Source organism: Larimichthys crocea, chromosome VIII, assembly GCF_000972845.2.
Source record: "Larimichthys crocea isolate SSNF chromosome VIII, L_crocea_2.0, whole genome shotgun sequence".
NCBI classification, from domain to species: domain Eukaryota; kingdom Metazoa; phylum Chordata; class Actinopteri; family Sciaenidae; genus Larimichthys; species Larimichthys crocea.
The window spans coordinates 8,792,642-8,818,324 of NC_040018.1; the positions used below are offsets into that span (position 1 = coordinate 8,792,642).

At 42.4% G+C, this 25,683-nt stretch overlaps 1 protein-coding gene across 4 annotated transcripts in view; it reads left to right on the forward strand.

Annotated features, from left to right (window-relative positions):
- The first annotated feature begins 241 nt into the window (after positions 1 to 241).
- Positions 242 to 25,683, forward strand: part of dpy19l3 (dpy-19 like C-mannosyltransferase 3) — a 59,167-nt gene continuing 33,725 nt past the window's right edge. Inside the window, exons 1-11 of one of the 4 annotated variants that reach the window (XM_010733962.3) lie at positions 242 to 515; positions 1,032 to 1,159; positions 4,607 to 4,734; positions 13,063 to 13,153; positions 17,199 to 17,320; positions 17,921 to 18,066; positions 20,703 to 20,826; positions 20,993 to 21,127; positions 22,506 to 22,637; positions 24,334 to 24,435; positions 24,738 to 24,811. In XM_010733962.3, the coding sequence (XP_010732264.1) occupies positions 1,042 to 1,159; positions 4,607 to 4,734; positions 13,063 to 13,153; positions 17,199 to 17,320; positions 17,921 to 18,066; positions 20,703 to 20,826; positions 20,993 to 21,127; positions 22,506 to 22,637; positions 24,334 to 24,435; positions 24,738 to 24,811 (1,172 nt within the window). In that variant the 5' untranslated portion in view covers positions 242 to 515; positions 1,032 to 1,041. Of the gene's footprint in view, positions 516 to 820; positions 936 to 1,031; positions 1,160 to 4,606; positions 4,735 to 11,044; positions 12,131 to 13,062; positions 13,154 to 17,198; positions 17,321 to 17,920; positions 18,067 to 20,702; positions 20,827 to 20,992; positions 21,128 to 22,505; positions 22,638 to 24,333; positions 24,436 to 24,737; positions 24,812 to 25,683 lie in introns of those variants that run through there. The other 3 variants (XM_019261556.2, XM_019261555.2, XM_019261554.2) reach the window with 3 other exon arrangements.

Genomic DNA, 25,683 nt, shown 5'->3' on the forward strand with positions numbered 1-25,683 from the left:
CCAAAGTGCTTTACAATGTCAAAAATAAAATGAATCAAATATAATAACATTTAAAAATATAAAATAATAATAACAGGAATAATAATAAAATAATAATTAATTAATAAAACCAATTAATAAAATGTGAGGAGCCGTTTGGGAGCCAAAAGAACCGGCTCTCCAAAAAGAGCCCAAATTCCCATCACTAAAAGAGATGACCCCTCTCCCCTAAAACACACGTCTCTCTTAAAAAAAAACAAAAAAAAAAAACAACTCGCTCTTTTAAAGTGACACGCTTGCGCTTTTATTTTGAAGTCACGCTCTCTCGTGTTCCGGTTTTGCACCGCGGTTAAACCCCCAGTGCGGTAAGAACAGAAGCTGACCGATGAATTTTAACAGAGGGGGGGAGAGAAAAAAGAAAAAAGAGGAGAGAGAAATGAAAGAGCGAGGCAGATAGAGAGGAAGAGGGAAGGAAAGAGAGAGAGAGGGAGAGAGGGGAGTGCTGTCGGACCATCCTACCGAGCAGACCAGGAGGGGTGAGGCTTATAAATGTAACCGTTGGCTCAAACCGTTTTCGTCTTTGTTACTGTCAGGACAGAAAGAAAAGCTGGCGTCCATAACTGGGACTGCGCCTTTATTCATTCAAATACGGCACTCCTCGTACTGTATAGGTATCCTGTGTGCCTCACTATAATCGCATCACTAACTAAACGTCCCTTATGGTCTCCCATTAGTCTTCATCCGGCGTCGATAAATGGGGGGGATGATGGGATGTGATGTGATGTTTGACGTTATCGTAGCAGCGACGTGAGCAGGAAATGCCGCTGTGAGCAGGCAGGCAGGCCCCGCACAGTGTCCAGGTCCACCACCATCATCATCATCTATCACCACCATCATCTATCAGCAGAGTGTGACTGAGTCAGAGGCAGCAGACAGACAGACAGACAGTGGTGCAGGTTTGCAGTGGTGCACAGGTGTTTGTGTGTTGTGTTGTGTGTCCTTACCTAAATCAGATATGTTGGTACCCTCCCCTCCCTCTTGTCTCGTTGCAGTGTATGTAACATGACGGGCCTGCGTCAGAGGAAGGGCAGCAAAGGGAAGGAGCCCCCTCTCAGTGCAGAGTTTCAATCCCAACAGTCCAACTGTTGCACCGATCATCACCCGGAGAAGATCTTGCAGGGTGAGTGAACCATCGTCCTTCCACCCAGCTTCCGGGGGGCAGCAGGAAAAGCAGCAGTGACTGTAAAAAGCACGATCTCGAATTAATTATCTCGTTATCACAAGAAAACGGACGAAAATTATCTCGTTATCATGGGAAAACGTAGGAAAATTATCTCGTTATCACAAGAAAACGGAGGAAAATTATCTCGTTATCACGAGAAAACGGGTGGAATAAAATGTATGTATGTATGGCCTTTTAGGGCTTCCGTATCCAATAACTCCTTTCAGCTCTGTTTTCAGTCTTTGCAAACTCCTGAGAGAAATATCAGGGTTTTTTTTTGCCTCGCAACATAGTCTGCTCCATCAATCTACAGGCTGTGAAAACCAAAACAATGAGCTAAAATAGGCTGAAAAGAGTATCAAACTAAAGTGATATTACACAGCACATCTTGCAGGGTGAGTGAACCATCGTCCTCCCACCCACCCCCCCCAGCCAGCTTCCGGAGGGCAGCGGGAAAAGCAGCAGTGACTGTAAAAAGCATGCAGCGAGCGGTGAGGCACGGTTGGTAGCTGTCCACCTTGCTTAAAAAAAAAAAAGTTCCTCAAGCCAGATCTTGCTCCCAGGGTCGGTTTCTGCACCTGATCTCTGACCGGCTGTGGGTGCGGAAAAGGAAGAGAAGTTCTCAGTGGGGTTTTAATGAAACACCACGTTTTCACCTATCGTGCCTGTGCATACTGTCATGATTTGCTTGTGTTGCATCCTCTGAGGACAAGCAGGCACGTTGAACTGACATTTTGTGAGTGTCATGGGGATTTTTTTAAGAAGAACCTTTGAATAAGGAGGACTGGATTCAAAGTATCAAAGTTTAAGTTGAATTTAATATTCTTGTACAAGAAGGAGCATTTAACAGTGCAACACACAAGAGGGTTACAGAGAAAAAGGCTCCCTGAGGAGCTCTGTCAGGTGGTTTTTATACAATTCATTCAAAATGGGCTGTCTCGAACATCTTCCCACTAACGATTTCCTTTTTTGGTTTTCCCCTTTGTAATGAACATTATGTTTCTTGTCCAAAATGACACTTCCCTTAGTCTGTCTCTCATGTCCCTGAACATTTTTTTTTATTTCCTTTCCCAGGCAGCTTCAACAAACACATGCTAGATATGTAAAAAGACAAAACACACATACACCCCCTCTAAGAGTTAGAACACCTGCAGCCCAGTACAATCCTATTTTTTATAACAGTGAGCTTTGTTCAGATTCAAATGATTTGAAGTCAGTGTCGTTCATATTATGAGTAACCTGTATTTCTCTAGTGTCCACTGAACTAGAAACATCAAGCTACTTTACCTGCAATAGACCCTTTTTTTTCTTACAGCAGACAGTTTGACTTGTCATGGTTGGAAACATGCAGGACATTAACAATGTCTGTTGTTCCCTTTGCAAAGACCAGATGCATTTTTTTTAGCCAGCGGTCCAACTAGGGGTGGGCGATATATCGAATATACTCAGCTTGTTCTACGTGAGATGTATGAAATGACTATATCGCGACCATCGAGTACTTGTCACGTAAATGTTTTATGACACAGAATGAACATAATAAACTTCCGACCCCTTTCAAAATAAAACACAATACACAGTTCATGTAGCTTATCACAACTTCACATCAACGTTACGTCATGACCCGTGGCACCAGGTCAGCAGTCAATCGATCAAAGTGTCTCAACATGAACAAAGAGAGACTAATTGTTGAAGTGGAACAACACACAATCATTCATGACACAACAGATGCTTTTTATAATCTCTTCCATGTCGGAGAAGCAAAGTCAGCTGTTTGTTGTTGTTGTTTCCTTTATACACAGTTTATCGCGGGGTCTCGCGTACGTCCAGGATTCTTGCGTGATCTCGCGTGAATAAGGCCGGCTCGCTACGCTGCCAATATGCACCCGGTGTGAGTTGGCGCAGGGCAGAGGACGCAGCTAAAACGCGGTGCAGCCGTTACTAATCTAATAGAAGGGTCTACTTGAATCATCATACTGATGTTATTTTTTTGCATCAAAGGGTTGAATTTAACATTCAGAGTGATTTACAGGAGAAATAAAAATGTTGAGATATATATCGTGTATCGCGATATAGCTTAAAAATATCGAGATATTGGTTATAGGCCATATCGTGCAGCCCTAGGTCCAACAGTAGTAGCCAACATGCCAGGAATTCAGGCCTGAATTATTAAGAATTTGTTATAAACAGTGTTTAACATAGTCAACAGCTAGGAAAATATATACAAATGTAGTCTGGGGACTTTCTCCATGGGTGACAATGAAGTGTCCTATGTTGGTTGACATGTTTACCATCAATAACATGTCTCCTTTCATAATTTCAGAATTTAAAGCTACACAGAATATCATTGGCACAGCGATGCTGCAGCAGTATGATTAGGAAAGAAACAACTTGACGTATTGAATTTGAATTTTGATTCTGAATTTACAAGAACGCATGAATGATTATGAATTTCGCTGTAGGCTTTTCTCAAGTCTTAAGAAGTTCCTCCTCACTCACGAACACTCAGAATTGCATGTGTCTGGAAATAGTTACTAGTCAAAGGGTGAAATCAGTTGTATCGGTTATTCACAAACATCTGCTGCTTATCTTGGTAGGTAGAGCCAAAACACTTTGTTTTGATTCTAGTGAGCCAAACCAGACAGTGTGTTTCTGAGTGTACTTGCAAGAAGTCAGTGGAGTCCTTCAGAGTGGCCAGGAGACATTAGCTTACACACTACTAGAAGAATGTGGCCATGAGTGTCCCAAGACCACCTCTGAATGTGGTTTAAGTGATTGGATTTCAGTGTGTCCTCAATGGGTTTTCCGACGTGTTCACACCTGTATGATAGAGCTGTCCGGTTCTGATCGGATCAGCCAAGATGCAGTGCGGCAGCCAAGCTGCCAGTATATACCTTTCTGAAGGCCTGACCGACAATCCGACATCCACACTCACTTCATGCAGTGATTGGCTGCCTGTGCAGAGGTGATAAAGGAGCCAGAAACTGAATTTTTACTTCCAGCTTTTTTTCTTGACAAAACTATTCCTGTCAATTTTCATGTGAACAACCAAGTGCAACACGGCGAATGCCCTCCAGGAGAGAGTGTCTGAAAATGTGTGCTGTTATCCCCATGTTTAAACAATATGTCTCCTCCTCTCTATGATGTTTGGCTTTTTACTGTGCCTTCCCGCTCCAGAAAAAAAAAAAAAACTATAAACACGTTTTTAATGTCCTAGTTCTGCTGGAGAATAACCCTGAATCAGCATGCACAATATTAGGACCTTGAAACTCAAGCAGCTAAATGGAATTCATTATATAGTTAGTGCCATAGTTCATTTTATTATTCACGCCTGGTGCCTGTTTTTTTTAAAAGTCGTTAATACTTCATTGACAGCAGCAACTTAATGACTTTTCAATGTTGTTGCAGGTGATTGGTCATGGGGGGCAATAATCTGGACATCGGTCGGTTGGTCTGTGTCTGTTGGTCTTGGCCTGCTCTGCTGTATCTACATGGCCACACTACATGAGAATGACCTGTGGTTCTCCAACATCAAGGTAAAGGGCCTTTCACTGTTACAATCTTAAACAGGTTATACATCAAAATCCTGTTGATTTTGTTCATCAAGGTCTAACTGAGTTAACACACACCACTCAAAATATATCAGCGCAAATTAAGTTTATCACAAGGTGTGTTGTTTTTCGAATGCGATAATGAGAAACACATAACACAGGGGGCCCCAAACTTTTTTCGGTGCGGGCCACATCAACTTGCCTTTCTGTGATGGGGTCAGTCTATAACTGAAATGATATCAGTCCCACCAGGATTTCACAGGCCTTTTTTGAAATAGATGCGGCCTCAAATCCCTGATGTTGCATGAGGTTTTCAAAAAAATTGCGGTGAAAGTTGCGGTGCTTTTTACATTTTTGTTGCGGGAGGAAGTGAAAGTTGCGATAAATTGCGATTCGACAGTCGCGGAGAGGGCGCAGCGAGCACTAAGTCCACGGCCCCGGGAAGTGGCGAGGTCTGGGCAGGAGGACGCTGTAAAGCTCGCGGCCGGAGCCGTGAGCCACCTTCACCCCCGAGCCTTTCCAAGCCGATCCAGAGGTGGTCGCGGCGCACTGCCGCGGAGGAAATGCGCCCGGCGGAGGCCAGCCAGCGCCGGGGAGAGGTCCCACGATGGGATCCTCCCACACAGTGCGGCCGTTCCTGACCTGCCGAGTTGAATCCCCCGGGCAGACTGCGCGGAAGTTGATCACGAGCAAAGTCACGTCGGAATATACCATTGTGTGAGGGGGTAAAAATTAGCTAGTACTGTAAATAGTTGGTAAATAAGGTAGATTTTAATTAGAATGCCAAGCTTAATCATTAAGTGTGGATATTTTATAATAGGAAAATGCAATTTTGAAAAATAGGCCATGTTTAAAGGGTTTGTTTTGGATCGTTAAGTAGGCCACTCTAATTGTTTAGGCGGGCCGGATGTGGCCCGCGGGCCGTAGTTTGGAGATCCCTGACATAACAGATAAGATAAGATGACTTTCACAATCCCACACCGTAAAAATGGACTTGTCACAGCAGCTTGTTTACACAAGGTGGATAAGAAATTACTCACAAGTACGAAATAAAGAGTGCTGAAGAATCTGACAGCTGTTGGAATCAAGGATCTATGGTAGTAGCAGTCTTTTGATGAAGCAGTTTTTTTTAGGGCACCCACAGTCTCAGTTACATGATGATCATCACGATTATCAGCTTTGCTTACATTCTCCTCTCCCCCACTTCCTTTGTGGAGTCTAGGGGGCAGTCCAGGACAGAGCTGGCCCTCTTGACAAACTGCTGAGGAGTGCCATTCATCCATTCATTGTGTAACATTGCTGTTTAAGACGAAGAATGGCAGCTGGGATCACAGTTTGAAGACACTCAGTGTATATGTTGTAATTCCAAATTCACAGGCTGACATGAGCAATCAAGCTTGGATTGCAGATAGCGTTTTACAAGCTGCTAAATGTAATATTTGCCTGTAGCAGGGCTTTAAATTGGCAGATTTGTGAAGGGACATTTGTGACTTTCTCTTTATATCAGAGGGGAACAAATTAGTGGTGCTGTTTACAAGAGTTGTGAATGTCAAGAAGTGGTACAAGTTAACAAACATTTATGGCAAATCATTATGTGACGACTTGTTGCCAAGGCCGTTGTCTGCCGATCATGTACCACAGTGCAAATATATCTCTGTGGTTTAATATGTCTGACTGACAGTTTAACCCCGAGTATTTCCACCGACTCTGTGCCAGCCCAGGAAGAAGATCTGGGAATGGTGACAACGCATAAACTCTTTTATCTCTTTTATGAGGTACTTGTTTAAAGGCCGGATCGATGTATCTGATACTTTTATATGGAGGTTATCTGAGGATTTGACATCCACGTGTAAGACTCATCAACCACATCACAGATGGAAAATCTCTCCCGGTTTTAACAACTCAAAAGAAAAAGCACACATTTTTTTCTTGTATCTCAAGAGGAACCACAGCATCAACCTAAGTGCCAATCAGACACGTCCCCTCATCCAGTTTCCTCTGTAAAACGGCATGCAAACACGTCATAAACACTTCATCCTGAAATGAGATGATTGTTTTTCCATGGACTGCACAGGATTGCTTTTCAGCCCTGTTAAATGAACCACATGAAGTCTTCAAACACCATGGCGACTGGTGGTTACACAGTCCTTTTTATAGTCTGTTCAGTGTTGTACGGCAACAGAACATTGTGCCCTGCCAGGGATGACGTAATTTTAAATCCCCTTTCCAAAGCTTCACCAGCACTCCGCTTCAAACTGAGATATACATAGAGGAGTTTGATCGTGTTGACACGGCAGAGTCATAACTGTAACATAATGTAATGAACACTGTTGCTGTTTGTTGTCTTTGCCTCATTTAGCAGTGCACTGGTAGTCATTTGTTTTTTGGTGGATATGCGAGTCTACAGCTTGTTTGGATTTGCATATGATACGATATAAAAAATGTTTGACTATGGCTTGGGCTGTAAAGCTTTTACTACCAGTTAACTGTACAACAATCAGAGATATAGCTGCATCAGACCTGACCCAAATTCAGCTTCAAATCCAAATAAATCTGTCACTCTTTCTCTTTTTCTGTGCTCTTGTTCTTATAGATTGTGTGACTCGTTTAGGGCTGCCACAAACGACTATTTTGATAGTCGATTAATCACCGATTATTTTTTTCGATTAGTCGACTAATCGGATCATACATTGACTGTAAAACATACAGCTTATCGCACCAGCATGCAGCTGATCAGATCATTAGCTTTCAGCTTAAAGTATGAGCTAACTGAAAATAAAAACAATTAAGATGATAGCTCATTAACCCTTTAATGAGAGTCCACTGTCCCAGGAAACGGCGAGGTCCAGGTGGGCGGGCCGGCGCTGTAAACACCTGCGCCCTCGAGCCTTTCCAAGCCGACCCAGAGTCGGTCGCGGCTCACCATCGCGGAGAGGTCTCACAAAGGGATCCTCCCGCACCGTGCGGCCGTCCCTGACCCGAGTTGAATCCCCCGGGCAGACTGCGCGGAAGTTGCGGAAATATCGCGGTGATTGGTTAAAATTACAACACCGCCCTGAATTTACGGGGGTTCACTTAAGTTGCGTTGAAGTTGCAAATCGCAACATTGTGAATTCCTGGAGGGTCTGTGTTATGGTATCATTTACGGTACAGACAGGCCTGACGCCGATTACCACTACTGCGCATGTGCACAGGTGTAAAAAAAAAAAAACCAACAAAAAAATGATTCGTCGACTACTAAATTAGTTGTCGACATAATCGTGACTAATCGACTAATCGTGGCAGCCCTAGACTCGTTCCTTTTTTATTAGCCAGCTAACTATGTCCCCTTTGCCAAATAACTACTTTTAGCAGGCTGCGTCCTTAGAGCAATTTCACATGGAAAATAATGTCACTCCCCTGTGTCCAACGGCGCCTCAAGTCTTTATATCCTAAAATACGCTGTTGGTGTCGCCGCTGGCGGTTAGGTTACTGAGTGGAATGATCAATAAGCAGAGTAACGCTGGAATTAGCAGGTAGCACACTGAGCTGTGGGCGAACTCCCCGAAAGTAATAACTGAAGCCACATCACTGTTGTTACAAATTTGGACTATGTTTCTAGATTCGTATTAAACTGTCTCAGAAGGATGGATACTGTACACACGCTTCATTTGGCACTCCAAATGATATTTCTATTTAAAAGGTTCTATAGGGGATTTTTTTTTTTAAATTTACTTTAAAGCAAACTAAAGTTAATACGTATTAAAGAGAGCAAGGAGATTTTTCTGAATCTGCAAGAAAGTTTCTCAGTTCTCTGCTCACAGGGAGTGATGAGTCCTCATAGCAGATTATAGCAGAGAGTCATCTGCACATATTGGTTCAGATTTTGTTGCATTATCCTCATCACAGAGGAAGGCTGAGGAATTAAACAAAACAACTGAGCAGGCAGGCCCTCAAAGAAAACACACACACCTCAGAATTCATTTCATCTGTGACACACGGTGGCAGCCAGGTGCCTCATCTCATGCAAAATGCGCCATACGTCTTGACCCACATAGAGGTAGTCTGCACAGGCTAATGCTTGGGTTTTTGTCACTGAGAGACAAAGCAGCACATCTGGTTAATTGAGTGGAATCTGTACGGACACAGTTTGTGGTCGTGGGCAGACAGATGCTTTCATTCATTATAAATACAGGTCACTTTACAGGCCTGCTGAACATTTCCCTGAAATGTTCTCACATAAGTGGGCTCCTAGCTGACATCATCGCACATTGCACACACATGCATGCGTGTGTGTGTGTGAGAGAGAAATGCTTCCTTCTGGTAATGCTATCAAAGTCGATGTTCACACAGAGCTGCTTGAATCTGAAAAATCTTAACAGACACGCTCGCCTCATCACTAAGGACATTCTCAGGAAGGCACAGCAGAGGCGGTACTTTAACTGGTGTACCATTGAGAGTGTGCTGGCAGGCTCCATCACAGTGTGCTTTGGTAGCCCGACTGTAAGAAAGTGAAAAGACGGCAGTTAAAATCACTGGCATGGAATACCAAAAATAAAAAGTAACCCATAACGTCACCAGCCATCGTGCCCTCAGACTGCCCTCACTTCTTCCATCTAAACAATATTACTGTCACACCACGCGTCTCAGTAACAGTTGTTTTCCAAAGGCATAGTGGAGCTGCTGAATAGCTGACACTCCCACATGCACTGTAAATAGTACATATGCATTGTGGTGAGGGGTTACGGCCTTTTTAAATGTTCTGGTCAATTGTCTGTGTTTATTTATGTACACAAAGGATGAGAGAGGCCGTGCTTCGAAAATGTCTGTAGCTTTTTCCGAAGGCGACACGCTGACATGAACTTCACACAGTACTTGTTGAGTGCAAGGTTTGAACTTCTTTCTCAAGCTCTGTGTAGTTGTGGTGCAGATCTGAATAACCGAGGACAACTCTCTTCAGAAGAAAGATTTGCGTTTTCAATGAAGTCAGCGTGTTGATTCAGTGACACAAAAGGATCCAATATCAAGTGGTTAAAAACGTTACGTCTACCTCAGAAACTGTGTTTGCCAATCAAATATATGCACGTGCATATTCTTTAGCTTACTTTTATTAATGTGAACTACATATTCGGTCTGTTTATCTTGCAATCGTAGAGCCCCTGAGCTGGTTAAACCTCCGTTCACTGCTCTCTGTAATCACCTATACCAACCATATCTGAAGTACTCCATAGAGAGCCTTGTGGCTGTATAAAACCGATCAGCTTATGATTGCTACATCTACTATGCTTTGACATTATGACATTTACATTGAGTGACAGCAGAGAGGGTAAGAAACGACAGACGTCTTCTTAAGTTTACCAGACAAGACATTTCTTGTTTCCCAGACGTTTTGTTCTCCTCTGCACTGAAAGGAAACAGCGGCACTATCAGGTTTATTTACTCCTGAGAGAGTTCTTAAAATCTGTTTTGTGGTTAAAGAAAATGAATCATTTTCATATTTAATTTCATAGTGACACACACACACACACACTTTTCCATGCAAATGGTGTAATGTGCAGCTAACACTTGCTTGTGACTGGCCGACCTTACCTTGAACCGCTTAACTGCTTTGCTGTTGCTTCTCAGCCAGCTGAGATGATGTATTTAGTTTCCTGTCCTTCGAGATCTCTCGCTCACTTTCACTCTTCCACTTACTGTCTCTCACACACACACACACACACACACACACAACACACACACACACACACACATAAGCGCTAAAAACTTTGTACAGGTCAAGTAGGATGGAAAAGGCCATGAAACATACTGGAAAGTAATTTGGGATCTTGGGAGTCCTCCCCGCTGCTGCTTTGTGGTGGGTTCTGCTGCCTGACGTGACTGATGGTATCGGAGCGCTGGCAGTCTGCGGAGGAGCTGTTGTTTAACACAAAGAAAACTGGTTTTAATAACCTCACATGTGGTTTTCCCCCCCACCAATGTGTTGTGTTGAGGAAATGTGGTATCGGTGTAAGCCTGAGGTTATAGAGCCTGCAGGGTTTATCATCAAGTTCTTCTCACCCCTTCGCTCTTTCTCCCTCTCTCTTTCACACATGCCTTAGAATGCTTATTATCGACGCTCTTTCGTATGCAGTGAAGTGGTTGCCTCATGGAGTTTGAGACGTGCGCTCACAGCTTGACACCGGTTCCAGATCCAGAAACCCTCTAACAAATACTCAGCGCGTTTTCCGAATGATGTTCCAACATGTTCTCGTCGCTGCTCCCCACCCCCACCCCGTCTGATCTTATTCTTTTCCTGTGTGCATGTGTGCTTTTATAGACAAGAGGTCACCAGTAGTCAACCCTCTTTTCTTCCCCTCCCTCTGACTGCTCCAGTTATCTACAGCCCATCCAGTTGTTCGCAGTCTGACTGTGTGCCTCGTGTTTTATGTTCGCTTCTCTCTTCATACTTTGTCGCTGATTTGTTGAGGAAGATTGCTTTTTGTTTTGAAGTCTCTGTTGGAGATCAGAGGGGAGGCAGCAGTTGGTCTGGAAGACATAAAGCAGAAGCAAGGCCAATGCTGGATGGACCCGCGCTCGGATTCTTCAAGCACCACATCAGAGAGATGAGTTATTCAGAGACTCATAAAGAGGAAAGGGTAACAGAGAGAAACAGAGAGAAGAGGATCGGTGCCTTCTGAGGAGTGAACTGGCTTTCAGGATAATGAGCAATGTGTGAACTTGTTAACCAGGCCCGTTCTCTTTGACCTTAATTTAAACTGAGGATTAGCCATCTCATCAGAGTTCTTGGTGAGAAGCCAAGGCTTGTTTTGCCTCGAGCAAACTCAAAAGGATTGGGAAGGAAATCAGCTGCTCATTCCCTCAGAGCGAGCTTTTGCATATTTCCTTTGGCAAGGAACTTGAAGCGATTAAAAAGCTAATTTATTTGGAGCGACTTCAAGAAAAGAAAAACACACCGCATTTACGTTTTAGTGCTGTAATGGATTTGGATCAGTTCTATAGCTCAACCCAGGAGCATGCTGCTTATCTACCTGGATTCAGCTCATCAAAGCATCCAAGAACATATTGATAATCTCTGTCTTCTCAGGCAATGGAGCTTCGTAAGAGAGTTAAAATGAACAAGCTAGAACATAATTTGGGCCTCACACCAGCTGAAAGGAAATGCAGCAGAAATGTTATGCGGGGCACAGAAAGGTCTAACGCCCCACAGGGAGGGAATGCAGGGGAGTCTTCTCAGCTTGGAGGATCCGGTACTTGTTCCGGTTCAGACATTCTACCCTTGTGGCCATGGCGACAGTGTGTTTCCATGGCAGCAGGGCTTTTATTGGCCGGGCTGCTGGCACTGACTCAGGCCTGGTGCGTCAACGCCATACACGAGAATCTGCTGTGGTTCTCTGAGCTCACGGTAGGAGTCGTGATACTGCTTTACTTTGAACCTTTTTAATTACCGAGCACCTCGCAGACAAGCTCACGCTCACAGTTTGTAACCTGTGGAGGAAGTGTCAGCAAAATCTGTTTATATTACATGATATGCATGACACATTAGTGATTGCCGGTGACTTGAGCTCTGGGTTATTCAGTAATTTCGGAGGTTAGTGGTTCAATCCCATCTCCTCAATGAAAGCGCATGAGGGATACAGCTGGAACTGTACTGGGAGTCTCCTGAAGTCACTAAACATAGAAGAGGTACTTTACAGTCTGTACGTGTCCACTGTGTCCTGAGAAGAAGTCAAGTTTAGTGAATACCTCTGTGGGTGGACCATGGGATAAATGTAACATTTTCTATACAAAGTGCATTTAAATACATATTTGTGTCTCTTTCAGCGTAATAACTTCAGTTGTAATGCAGGCAGAAATCAGTAGGGTTGTTGCCATTTGTTTGTTTTCATGAACTGTTTATGGAATACATCACTATGGTTGAATACTCTCCTTTTAGTGGAGCACAGCTTGAAAGACTATTCACAGACTGAATATGTTAGGCTGATGATTGACTTAATATTCTGCACTTGGTTGTTCACCGTTTGCTCTTTGTTTATACCGCCCAGTGGGACAGTAATCATGCATGGAAGCAGAAAATCTCCTGGGAAAACATCCCGCAAACACAAACACACACACACACACACACACACACACACACACACACACACACACACACACACAGTCACACACTGTGTCACCTGTCTTATTGTTGCTGTTGAGGATTACGAGTGTATTAGCTGCTTTGCCTCTATCCCACATGTTTCTCTCATGTCTTGCCAGGATATCTGTTTTCCATATTATAGAGAACAGAAGCGCTCGATTTCAAACAACCAAATTCCCCTTTTTTTTTGCTTTCAGGAAGTGGAGCGGGAGATCTCCTTTCGGACTGAGTGCGGACTCTACTACTCGTACTTCAAGCAAATGTTGCAGGCCCCATCCATACAGGAAGGTACAGGCTACGTTTCTGATGCTGCTCTCTGATTAAGTTACATCCCTGCACCTGAGAACGTGTTATGTTTTGACACACACTGTCTCTCCTGGAGTCATGTTAGAATGTAGCAGCTGTAAGATGTAAAATACATGTTTCTTTATCTTTATTTCTCTTCTGTGAGGAGACTTTTTGTCTGGCAGGTGCAGCTTTTAGCCCAACGTAACTTGCTTGGAACCTCTTTGTGGGTTTTTCATTGGCAAAAGTCGTGCATAGTAACTTTTTTTGCTATCACCTCAGTCTGAGTTTTCAAGCAAGCTTAGCCAATACTTAAAGGTGCAGTGAAAAGACTCCAGACCACTGATTGCTCAGAGAGAACCACCAAGAGAATCCAAGCGACCACAATTGACTCCCAGTTGTTTGTGGGTTTTCCAAACTCAAACATACTGAGAATCAAGAACACCATCCCTTCGATATCCTCCACGTTCCTGCATTTGCGTGGGGTTGAAGATGATGTCTACTATGGATGCACCGAATATTCGGCAACCGAAAGTATTCGGCTGAATATTGCAAAAAATGCCACATTCGGCTTTCGGTGAAGTGGCTGAATAGTAAGGCCGAATAGTGGCGTGACGCAATTGATGATGCAATGAAACAACGTGCGCGGTGATCTGGCCAGGGTTGCTGATTCTTTTCTCATTCACACACAATAAACCCACGATGCAGGATATAGGAAAAACACATAGAATACATCATACACTGCTCTTTAGCGAAGCTATATACTTCTCTCTAAACTACGGCGTCTCACACATGCGAGGTGCCTCCATGACCGTCGGAATGACTATGATGCGTTCATGAACGTGGGAAAAATGTAAATTTACCGGAAATATAATAAAACTAAATAGTATTTCTTTCAAGAACAAATTAACAGTGATTAAAACAACATGGGCTTTCTAACAATATAAATGAAATAATAATTACACTAACTGGAAATTCTACTGGAATATTTGAAGGATATTAAATAAACATTTACTTTCTTTGAAAAAACATGTCTACAAATTTATTCTAGGCTATTTATTCTAGGCTATTAAACCGGTTTCGGTTTTGGTATTCGGCCAACCATTTAATTTTTATTCGGTTTCGGTGCATCCCTAATGTCTACATTGCCCACATTCCAGGCGGTTACTACCTGCCGTGCAAAATAAAATCAAGAAAAATACCTAGTCGAGCTGAGCCGTCCGTGCAGTGGAAACAAGTCTTTAGTGTGATGTCAGTTATCAAGCTGTCAGACAAATATTTAAGACCCTTTTTACAGGATTGTTGTTTTAAAATGAGTCAACTGGAATAATGAAAGAGTTGGCCAGAGGCAGCACAGACAGCCAAGTAATCAAGCTAACATTAGCTTAATTAGGTAGCTAGCTACAACTGGTAAAAGCTGCCAGTGTCAGTCGTTCTTTTGAGCCAGCAAAGCCCACGTTAGAGGACTGCTTTTGTCTGAAACTGCAAGTTTTGAGTCGTAAATTTGTCACTGTGATTGTGAAAGCTTGATGTGCAGAACCACAGTAAAGGAAGCAGGGCTTGGCGAGTTTGTCAATTAGTCATACATTTTGATAGTTTGTTGTTTTTTTGAGACTACTATAGTTAGTGAAACATAATATTTCAAAATGGTCAATTCTTTTACACGGCTGAAGACAGCAGATGGCTGTATCCACCCACACTTACAAAGAGGAAGAAACCCTTTCTGTCTATTTTCCAACCAGACCAAACAAATCACTGCAGTTTCTCATGACGCACAGTCTGGTCTGAGGGAAATTAGTCTAATTATTTTGTTCCCATTATCATGTACAATTCCTAGTTGGAAACAGGCCTAATTTTCCACTAAGACAAAGAACTGAGCTGGAGGCTAATCAGTTGAAGAACTGGCTGACCCTCCCTTCTGTCTGAGTTCACTTCTTTTTCTGTCACAGCACAATGGCTTCACATGCAGAAGCCACAGTAGTTTAAGTGCTAAGTGAGGGAGGAGAAGAATATCGGGATGAAAGGAAGGAAGGATGGAGTGATGGCATAATGGAAGAAATTAGAAAATAAAAGATTGATTTTTATAAAGGAAAAAAGTGAGGAGGCAGAACCTAAGCAGGGATGAAAGAAAAGGAAGCAAGAATGGAGAAGAAGAAGAAACAGAAGCAGGAGAGAGGAAGGAAGGGCTGAGGGAAGGAGTAAAGCAAAAATGACAGTTGATAGAAAAAAAAGACAATAAAAGACGATAAAAATGAATGAATGAAGCTGGATGGTGTGTGTGTGTATGTGTATGGGTATGTGGGTGATAATACGTACTTTGGTTTATGGTTTTTATGGTCTTTTCGTGGATCAAGAACACAGCAGTCATCAGGCTGACAGATCCCAACCTGCAGCAGAAACTCAACTCTCTGCTGATAGTTTGGTGTCACCCTTTATTTCAGTCAGACCAAAAAAACCTCGTCATAAAAACTGCATCCATACTGCGTCATAACGTCAGCACCAGTCTTTTTACACGGTGTGATAATGCCACTGCTAAAGAAAACTCTGGTTTATTACAACACAGGTCTTATCACATGTAATAATAACTGTAATAATACCAATGAATCCTACTGCGTTTGCTGGAGCTTTACTCAATTTCCCCCCTGCGATTAGGAATTATTACCAAACATTCAGTTTTACATGTTAAAATAATCTGTGCACAACTTGTCTGTTGTCTCATATTCATTTCTCTGTTGAGCTTTGTTGTACCACTGTTCCCAGATTTCAGCATTCTCTTTGGTTACTGGCAACTGTTTGACTTTGTCTATAGATGTTCAGCACGTAAGTATAAGTACATAAGAGTATTTAATTCAATTTATTATTTTTTACACTTCGCTTCATTCACAAAGAAAAAAAAAATCATAAAAGAACGATCATAGTGAAATATGGATTTTCTTGAGCTCCTACGATCGAAGAAGAAATATGGACAGCTGTACATGCATTTGTTCTGATTACATTACTTATGTTAAAAAAAACGAATGCGTCAACAACTTTGCTAACAGCCAAACATCAAGCAAGCAACAACACGAGACATGGCAGCCAGCTAATATCACTTACTAGTCCAACAGTCTTACAGCCTTTTATGTCACAAAGCTCTCGCCAACGACTAAAAGTCAGTCCAAGATTTACTCTTGTCTGGCAGCCTCTTGCTCGGCCACCCTTCTTAGCTTGCTCTGTCACTCTCTTCTTGTCTGCCATGCTCTGCTGACCGCGGTTGCGTTGCCCGGTAGCTCGGCTCCGGTTTGGTTGCCAATTCCAGCGTCGCTCTCTGTCTGCATTACCCCCTGCCCTGGCCCTGGAACTCTTTCCTCTTCCTGGAGATCCAGAATGCTTTATGGTACAAATACTAACGCTCCCCCGGTGCTGTGATGAGTCCAAGCAGCACAGCTAATTAAGTGTGCTATAGTGAGAGATAAAGAGTGGGAATGGCATCAAATGATTGTAGAAAAGTTACATAACGATGCCTTGTTAAAGGCATCTCATTAAAATATGATGTTTGCTGTGTGAAATAGATGATCTGCTTTTACCCCCTCAATGGTTTTTATGATGTAATCGGTGGAGGTCGTCTTCCCTCGTCCTATAAAACACTGCAGCAAACCCTGACACACTTGCTGTTTTCACGGTCAGTTATTGGTGTAAAAGTTTTGGATAAAAAGCAGTGCTTAGTTTTTTTTTTTTAATTCAAAAGAAAGTCGTGTTTTGAGGGCTTCCAAGGTTGACTGCACTGATGGGTTCAGACATCCATTGTGCTTTCAGCAATTAAGGACCTGAAGCAGAACAATCTGCGGTTTCAGCGGTTGACAGAAATGTGAAACTCTGTTATTGTTCTTTAATAGCGTTCTACTCTGTAAATGAGCAAAGTGGGCTTTGAGAAAAACACTCCACATCCCATCCTCTTTATCACAAAGCAAAGAATAATTATCAGTCTATGTCATTGTGAGGAAATGGTGGCATTTTCAAAGTGTGTGTGTGTGTGTGTGTGTGTGTGTGTGTGTGTGTGTGTTTCTAGGGCTCTCAGATTTGATCCATGACAACTTGACAGAATCCAAGAGGACCATTAATCTCCTACAGCGAATGAATATCTACCAAGAAGTCTTTCTCAGCGTTCTCTACAGATTGTTGCCCATACAGGTAGCACATCACTCAGCTGTCAGCTGTTTACAAAAGGCTTCTAAAACACAGCAGATTAGAGTAATAACTGCCATTGTCACACAGTGATTGACTGCGTCTTAGACTTTTCTTGTCATTTCAGAAGATTCAAATAAAGCACTCTTCTCTCTGAATGAAAAATGTAAAAATAATACTCTTCTATTTTTTATTCGCTCTATTTTTTTCTCCTTTTATCTTTATTATTATGAACCGAGTAGGCACATTAGGAGGCTGTCAGGCGTTTGAGGTGCTGTGGCATTTTACATTTTGGTCTTTTTAGCTGACATGGCTTGGGACACTTGCACTTGTCACACTGGAGGAAAAGGTTTCTGTATTGGCATATCAATTAACTGAGAACCAGCTACTTAGCTCCCTCAGCAATCTCACTGTGACAAGAATGCCAGGAAGTGAAATATCAGACCAAACTTTGAAAATGCCACAGTGTTCCCCGAGTCAGTCGCTGTCACCATAGTCAACTGTCCATTTGCAGTGCCTAATGAACTAATGGTTTGTGTTTGTGTGTGTGTGTGTGTTTGTGTGTGTGTGTGTGTGTTTGTGTGTGTGTGTTTGTGTGTGGTCCAGTCTTTTCTGGAGCCAGTGTATTTCTACATTTACACAGTGTTCTCGCTCCAAGCGGTGTATGTGATCGCTCTGTACCTCACAGCATGGCTCCTGTCTGGTTCCTGGCTGGCTGGTACGCTCACTGGAGTCTGGTACATCCTCAACAGGTCGGTAATAACAGCGCGTTCATGCATGCACATGAGACAGTGAAAGCGGGAGAGTGTTATATAACTTTGAGACGAGCACACAGTTAACTGTCTATTTCACACCTCAGCATAGGATGAAGAGTTTACTTCTTTCTTTTTTTTTGGATGACATCCAGGTTTATGCTTAAGGTCTGTCTGATTCAGTCTGTGTAAACAGTTTGTCGACTGCAATATCACTGCAACAGCAGTTGTTGTTTTTTGACAGGAGTGCATAGGAAACCAAACAATGAAATGGATCTCCTTTAAAGTGAAATTTAAGGAGATGTTTGTCAAAAAGAGCCTTAATGCTTCAGCCAACTTCCTGCCCACGACTCAATAATGTTTCTGTTACTCTTCTCCAATTCTTCAAGTGTTTTCAGATCTTTAGTGGCGAGAGATTTTGCAACATCTCCCATTCAGACTGTTTTTTATTTGCCACGGAGTTTAATCACCTTCAGGTTTTTCTCCCAACACAACATACAGATACAGTGGAGAACGTAATCCGATGGCTGGTGTTGAAGGAGCGATTGTCCTTGTGAACACCTGTCTTCTCCGCGCTCGATGAGGCGCTTTATCGTATTCCCAGTATTTTCCTAAAATTGTCCTTCTGCATTTTGTGTGCCACATAAAATGTTAGACTTTAGCATGTTTTCTCATGCATGACCTGTCAACTCTGTCAAGTACACCAACTCCAGCACCGCAGACTCGTATGTAGCTGCTTACCTGTAGCTGGAGTAATGGGCCAATAAGGCATTTCATTCAATTGAATAATGCTTGTGGTGACCATACAAAGTTGGATAGAAGTACTAATACCAGCCCTAATAATCACACACGGGTATTATTATACGGTATTTAAACAAATAATGGGACACATAGATGACAATTACTGTTGGAGGTGCAGGAAGGAAGCAGGCTTATTAAGAGATAGGCCTCTTCTACCACCAGGTACTGTGTATTTAAACAAACACTTGGACTCTCAGACACTTCAAGGATCGTTCTGTGCTGCTCAAGAGTCAGAGAGATTGTTTTTGATGAGTGGTTCAGATAATGACAGACTTTTTAAAGTAATAATTACCAAGCTTTTAAAGTCTGGTGTCATTTAATGTACCGGTATATAAAGAAAGGGACACAAGGGAATGTAAATAAATAAATGATTCATGAAAATGTGTTATTTCACTTATGTGGTGCTTTATTATCTCACGTGTGGCTTATTTCCCTTCGGTTAACTAATATACTGTGCTAATACATGTTGTTCAGATTGCTTTATTACTTGTTAACGTTGATTTACTGCAGTATGTTGTGTTGTGTTGCTTTGTTTATCTATTAGCAAATGTAATAATTATTAGCTATTAGTCTGACTGTGTCTGAGGGGCTGGCTTTTCCCTGTTCCTCATAATGGATTCTTTACTAGCTAATAGTATTTTAAGCAATGTGTTTTGTTTCCTAGTGCAAAGGGAAAAAACACTCATTGAAGTCTCTGCTGCATTTCATGTAGTTTTTAAGCAGAACTCTCTCCATGCACATGGTTACTCAGGATTAAGCGCCTCTTTCATTTCTTTTTCTATATTTACTTGAGTGTTTATCATTTGTGGTCATCGCTTGATATTATACTGAAGTCATTTATTTCTTTGCATGCTTTGAATATTATTCAGATTGAATTATGTTCCTCCCTGGAGAACTCTGTCTTGATTTCTTTCCTGTTGTAGTCTCTTAGTTGCACGTTTGTCTCAGATTCTTTAAAACACTCCAGCTCTCCTTTCTTTTGCCAGAGCGCAACAAGCTGTGATTCATGTTCCCTGCACATTGTTTAAATACTACACAAGTAAAATAAATCAGTTTAATGACCCACTTGAGCAAAAGAATTCTGTGAACAGGCCGTAAATATTTTCAAAGATGAGCTTTTATTGAAGATTCTTTGTCCCTGATGCTTCAGTAAAGAAAACAATAAGTCCCCCTAAACTTTTATTGATGCTAACTGTTTACAGAACAAATATCCAGCAAAGCAGCTCACCTACAAAATCAATATTATGTGAGTGGAATAGGAATTAAATGAGAGCCAGAATTTAATGATTTGGTCTTCTGAGCGGGGTTAAGGGCTCTTCCTTTTGGAGGCTCTGGTTGCACCGGGCATCTGGTGGTCAAGAAAAACCCTTTGAGTTGTCTTTCAGTGTGAGTTAGTGGTGTACATGTTGTTTTTTTGTCTGTGTATTTTTGGAAATGTGCCAAAAGCTTAAATGAGTTCAGAAACCCTGCTGGCATTTTCTCTACTTTTTTTTTTTTTTGATCAATCCAGAGACACGAAGACCCAAAAGAGTGGAGTTTAACAACTTCAGAAAACTTGAGCTGGCACGATCAGACAGAAAACGCAGTTTGAAGCGTATTAGTGTTTCACTGAGTGGAACCTCATTACAATTTTGTTAGTTATCACAGTAGCCATCAGCAAGTCAGCTGTGGTTACCTGCTCCATCAGCACAAGCACAAGACAGACAAAATATCAGAGCAGGATGTTTTATATTATTTAGTCTTTAGTTGTGACTTTAATCTTATTATTTTTTTAAATCCATATTTCCACCTATATCTCTCCATTCGTCCTTCCCTCCTTCTCTCCCTCCCATCAGGGTAGATACCACTCGTGTGGAGTTCACCATCTCCCTCAGAGAGAACTGGTCTTTGCCCTTCCTCGCGCTGCAGGTCACAGCCATCACATGTTACCTCAGGCCTCGGCTCACCGCCTTACAGCAGGTACATGCAAACCCACGCTAAATCAAAGCTCACCACATAGTTTAACCTTGGCTTGCGTACGCAACCCGCCGGCAAAATAACTAGCGCTCTCTAAAAGAGCTTAACAGCACATCAGTATCAGTTCAAGTGTCTTAACACCAGTGTTTGTGTGTGTTTCTCTTCACAGAAAGTGATGGTGTGGCTGATGTATGTGACAACGTTCTGTTTCTGTCTGACCTGGCAGTTTAACCAGTTCATCCTACTTGTTCAGGCTCTCATCATATACACCCTCGACTGTGTCGACTTCTTAACAACTGCACAGGTATGGCTACAAGAAAGAAAAGACCGGATACTTGAAGGGTCAAGTGCCATGGATGTGTTGCAGGAACTGGATTGTTGACGTTCAGCTGAAAATCCACCCAGTCCGTAGCCTCCTCCAGGCTCTAGGAAAGTTTAATGGAGCTTCCCTGGATTAAAGAAAGAGTAATAACTGCTTGTGTATGCAGTTCAACAATTTGATCGATGTCGCGTTAAAGGTGCAGTGTGTACGATTTATGGGGACTAAATATGGGGGAATATGCTTCACTCATTATGTATTTGTAGCCTTAAAATTAGCCACAGAGGGAGCGGGTCCTCTTCCACAGAGTCCGCCATGTTGCACCACCCATGTTTCTACAGTAGCCCAGAACAGACAAACCAAACACTGGCTCTTGATAGGGTATAGCACATTTTTCATGGCCACAGTAGCTTCTCATACAAGGGAGAGTGAGGCAAGGGGTATTCAGTGGGTTCCAGTCTGCAACTTAACCGCACACTGGACCTTTTTAATATTGGTGGCCAGGTCTGTTCCTAACACAAAAAGCAGCATTTTCATTCACTTGTGAGTAGAATTTTATCCGTGGTGGTCACAGGAATATAAAGTTAAACAGAAATTTGAATTCTCCTCACTCTCCTTATATATAGAAATATAAACTATTAGAGATATTGTAGATATTTATTTATTCTTCAAAAGAGGATAAAACAGTTTTTGACACATCTGTGGAAAGAGTTGATTGATGTTTTACTAGGAGCTACTGACTGTATCTTATACACTACAAACACTGATACGAGATGTTTCCTCTTTTGTAGCAAGTAAACACAGCGTTGGTGTTTTAATATTTGAAGCCTTGCTTCACAACATTCAACATTTGGGTGGACCCGTTGTGCTCTTAAGAAGATCGGGCTAACATACTAGTCTAACTAGCTTCCACTGATTTCCACCAGATGTTACTTAGTCAAATTGTTTGAACACCCACTGAGTCACTGGCAGCCCACACACACTCAGTCTTTGTTTCCCCCCACGTTATATGAAAGAAGAAGTTGGCTGTTTTCCTTTCATGGGTCCTGTTGTCACAGTAAACAGTATCTTTAGTTGTGTAACCTCAGCAGGCAGTCACGACTTCTTCTCACTTTTCACCTGAAAGAGAGTTGTTAGTATTTATACACAATGTTCTCTTACTGCTGTCAAGTGACGTGCAGGATACTGGCTAATATCCAACAAGTAATGGCTGAAGTTTGAGTAAATCTTTAGGGAGTATACCGTCTTTTTAAGCCCACAGGTAGTAAACGCTCTACACATTCCTGAACTGTCTGACATCAGCATCACACATGACCTACCCAAACTGTTAACAGTACTACTGTATGTGTGTGTTTTTATCCAGGTGACCACTCTGTACGTTGTTCAAGTGAGCGGTCTGCTGAGCGTGTGGCTCCTCCAGTTCTGTAACTCTATGATACTGGGATCACTCGTCCTGAGCTTCATTGTAGCTGCCCTGTTCGTGAGACACTGCCAGGTGTGTGTGTGTGATATAGAGAATAAAAGTGTGAGTTTTAGATGTGAATGCAGAGAATTATTATTGCTGTTCAAAGTCATGCACAGAAAGATCCAGACAGTTGTAGCTTTTTTTTTTTTTACAGATATATAACAAAACACAGATGGAAGATTAACCTACGCTTTGGTTGACTTTTTTTCAGAACATAATTCTAATTTGAATGCTGGAGACACATTTTCCTGTCAGGTCCAAATGTAATTTAGTTAAATCGGATCTAATCACAGCCACAATTACAGAAACATTTACTGTGACAGGATGAAAGTGGAAGGAAGAGAAAGCTGAAGGAACGATGAGAATCAGAAACAGGAGATTATTATACCATAATTGTCAAATGTTTTGTTTAAAACAGGCGTGTATAATCCATTCTAATATGTTTTACAGGCGTGGACTTGAGTCAGACTGGAATTATGAATCTGATGACTTTAGACTTGCAACTTGATACCAAAGACTTGTGACTTTGCTTGGACTTAAACCTCTTGGCTTGGAATGACTGGATATCCTCACAAGCCCAAGTATTGAAACCTATGTTGTAAAAGAGTGCAGCGTATCAACCCTTCATGTTCCTGACAACAGACTGAACAGTTTATGCACGCAGACAAGCACATGATCACATTAGGAAAAAAGGAATTTTGAGGTAAGGAAACTTTTTAACCTTCGCCAGTTTAAATGAAAAATGTCTTCGACAGCAAATTACATAAGCTGTAGCTAATTAATGTTAATGGCTGCTTGTCAGTGGCATGCTGGTGTGTGTGTGCGCAGCCAAAAATCATTTTGGAGATGAAAGAAGCATCACTCTTCAAAATGACTAATATCCTGAATGGATGATGAGTTTTTGTAGCTCAACAAGAACAACAGTTGCTGAAGAGATCACGTCACTCTCAGCTGTCACAAACTCACAGTTAAACTTTCCATCATATCGTTCATGATCAGCTTACTTAGGCTTCATCAGCAACTTAAAACGAGAAAACAATGAAAAGTATGGATCCAATTTGAAGTTTTATAGATTGCAAATGTTGAATGCTGAAGTCATACACATTCAGTCAGACTAAAAATTAGATTCAGAGTTGACAACTGGATCTGATCTAAACCGGCTTTATGGAGTCCGGCGCTCGCTCACTCATTGGCTGCCTATGTCTCTCATCCAAAACACTCGTCCGACCCGACTGTGCAGGGTTTGCCCAATCCAAGCGTCTGATTCGGACTGTGCTTTTCAAAAGTTGGATCCGCCTTAACCTCCGCCACAGGTGGGCACCCCTGTGACCTGCACCACCGCAGCCAAAATGCACCGCCCCACTTAAACGAATGCACCACAGCACTGGATCCTGTCTGAATGCGCGCGTAAAGGACTTGAAACACAAAGTTTAGGAGTTGGACTTGGACTTTGAGATCGACTCTGACATGCTTGTCACTTACACTGTGTCTCACCTCTGCGTTAAAACACAGAAAGTGGCTCATTATCATGTAAAATGTGTATTTCATCATCTGAAAATATTGTCAGCCGGGGAAGACAGCGTTGGCATTTCACATCTAGATGAACAGAGAGAGAAACACAGGGTGTGTGCAGGTGAAAACTGTGTGTGTGTCGGCTCCCCACACATTTCTAAATGTAGAAGTGCACTGACAATATTTAACGGATGTGTTGACTCCGCTTCTGCAGACCGGTTTGAAGACGGGAAACCTGCTGGTTCGTCTGGGCAAACTACTCCTCCACAGCGCCATGGTTCTCCTGCTCACCTTCACCATCAACTACCTGGCCAAGGTGCTCTTCTCCTTCCTTGTTTTTAATCCTCTCACCTCCTTTCCTCATCATTCCTCTCCTGTGTTTTTTCCTTTAACTCTCCTCCTTTTTTTTTGTCCAGCCCATTTGTTCTCAAAGTCCTGTCACCTGTCTGCTCTCATTTTGTTCACTCCACCTCATCTTCCCTGCTTCACTACACTGCCACCTCCCTCCATTGCAGCCCCTGCTCGGTCACTATATCCCCCCCCGCCCCATCATATGCATTTACTTATTTGAACATGCTGATCTTTTAACGTTGACCTCATCTGCGTGTGTGTTTGCAGAAAGCACTTCAGCTCAGATCAGACGAACACATCTTTAAGTTCATCAAGTCAAAGTTCGCCTTGGGGCCGACAAGGTATGAACACACGCCCGTAGACACATACACACACCCTCAAACATAGTTCCACGCGCTTCTCTTCTGAAGTGAAGAAAAAAAAAGAAAAGGTGTGCACTCACACACAGCAGTGCATCCTCAAAGTCTGCACCTGTGCTCAACCTCTTGAGTTGATTCGGTGTGACTGTATTATTCACTAAGCGCCAGTGTTGTAGCACCTGGAGCGTGAGTGCGTGTGAATAATAGATGGAGGGGGTAACACCAGCAGGCCTCCCATTGATCAGATACTTTGTGTGTGTTGAGCAGCTCAGCCAGTGGATAGCTGCTCCGGGGTGGCAGATAACACGGCTCACAAGCCAACGCCACACAACCGGCCCTTCAATTATTCAGGAGGCTGTGGAAAAATGCAGTGCTTATTCTCTGCTCTGTCTCTGCCTCCATTCCTCTCACTCGCCGAGGCTTATTCCTCCTCTCTCAACTTGTTTCTTATTTTTTTTTATTATCCCCTGAGTTTTGTTCCGTGTTTCTTTTGCGATATCTCAATTCTCAGTTCAATTGTTTCCCAGCACGGCTGTTTATCAGAAGCTGTATTTGCAGATGTAATGTGCAAAATGTACGCTCTGAAGGAAAACATGAGTCTATGCTGTGCATTCATGCCTTATTGAGATAATAAATTCAGTTTATTTTAAAACAGTTGCTATATGATAGCACACATTTCTGCCAACCTGACAGAGAGTTTTACATTAGGAGACATGGAGATAACTTGTTTCTTTTTAGTTTTGTAATTCACTGCTTCACTCTGAAAGAAATATGAAAGTAATAATGTGCCAAATATTCATTTTCATTTGTGCAGCTCCCTACAGAATATGAAGGATCGTATTGCTGTTTCCAGG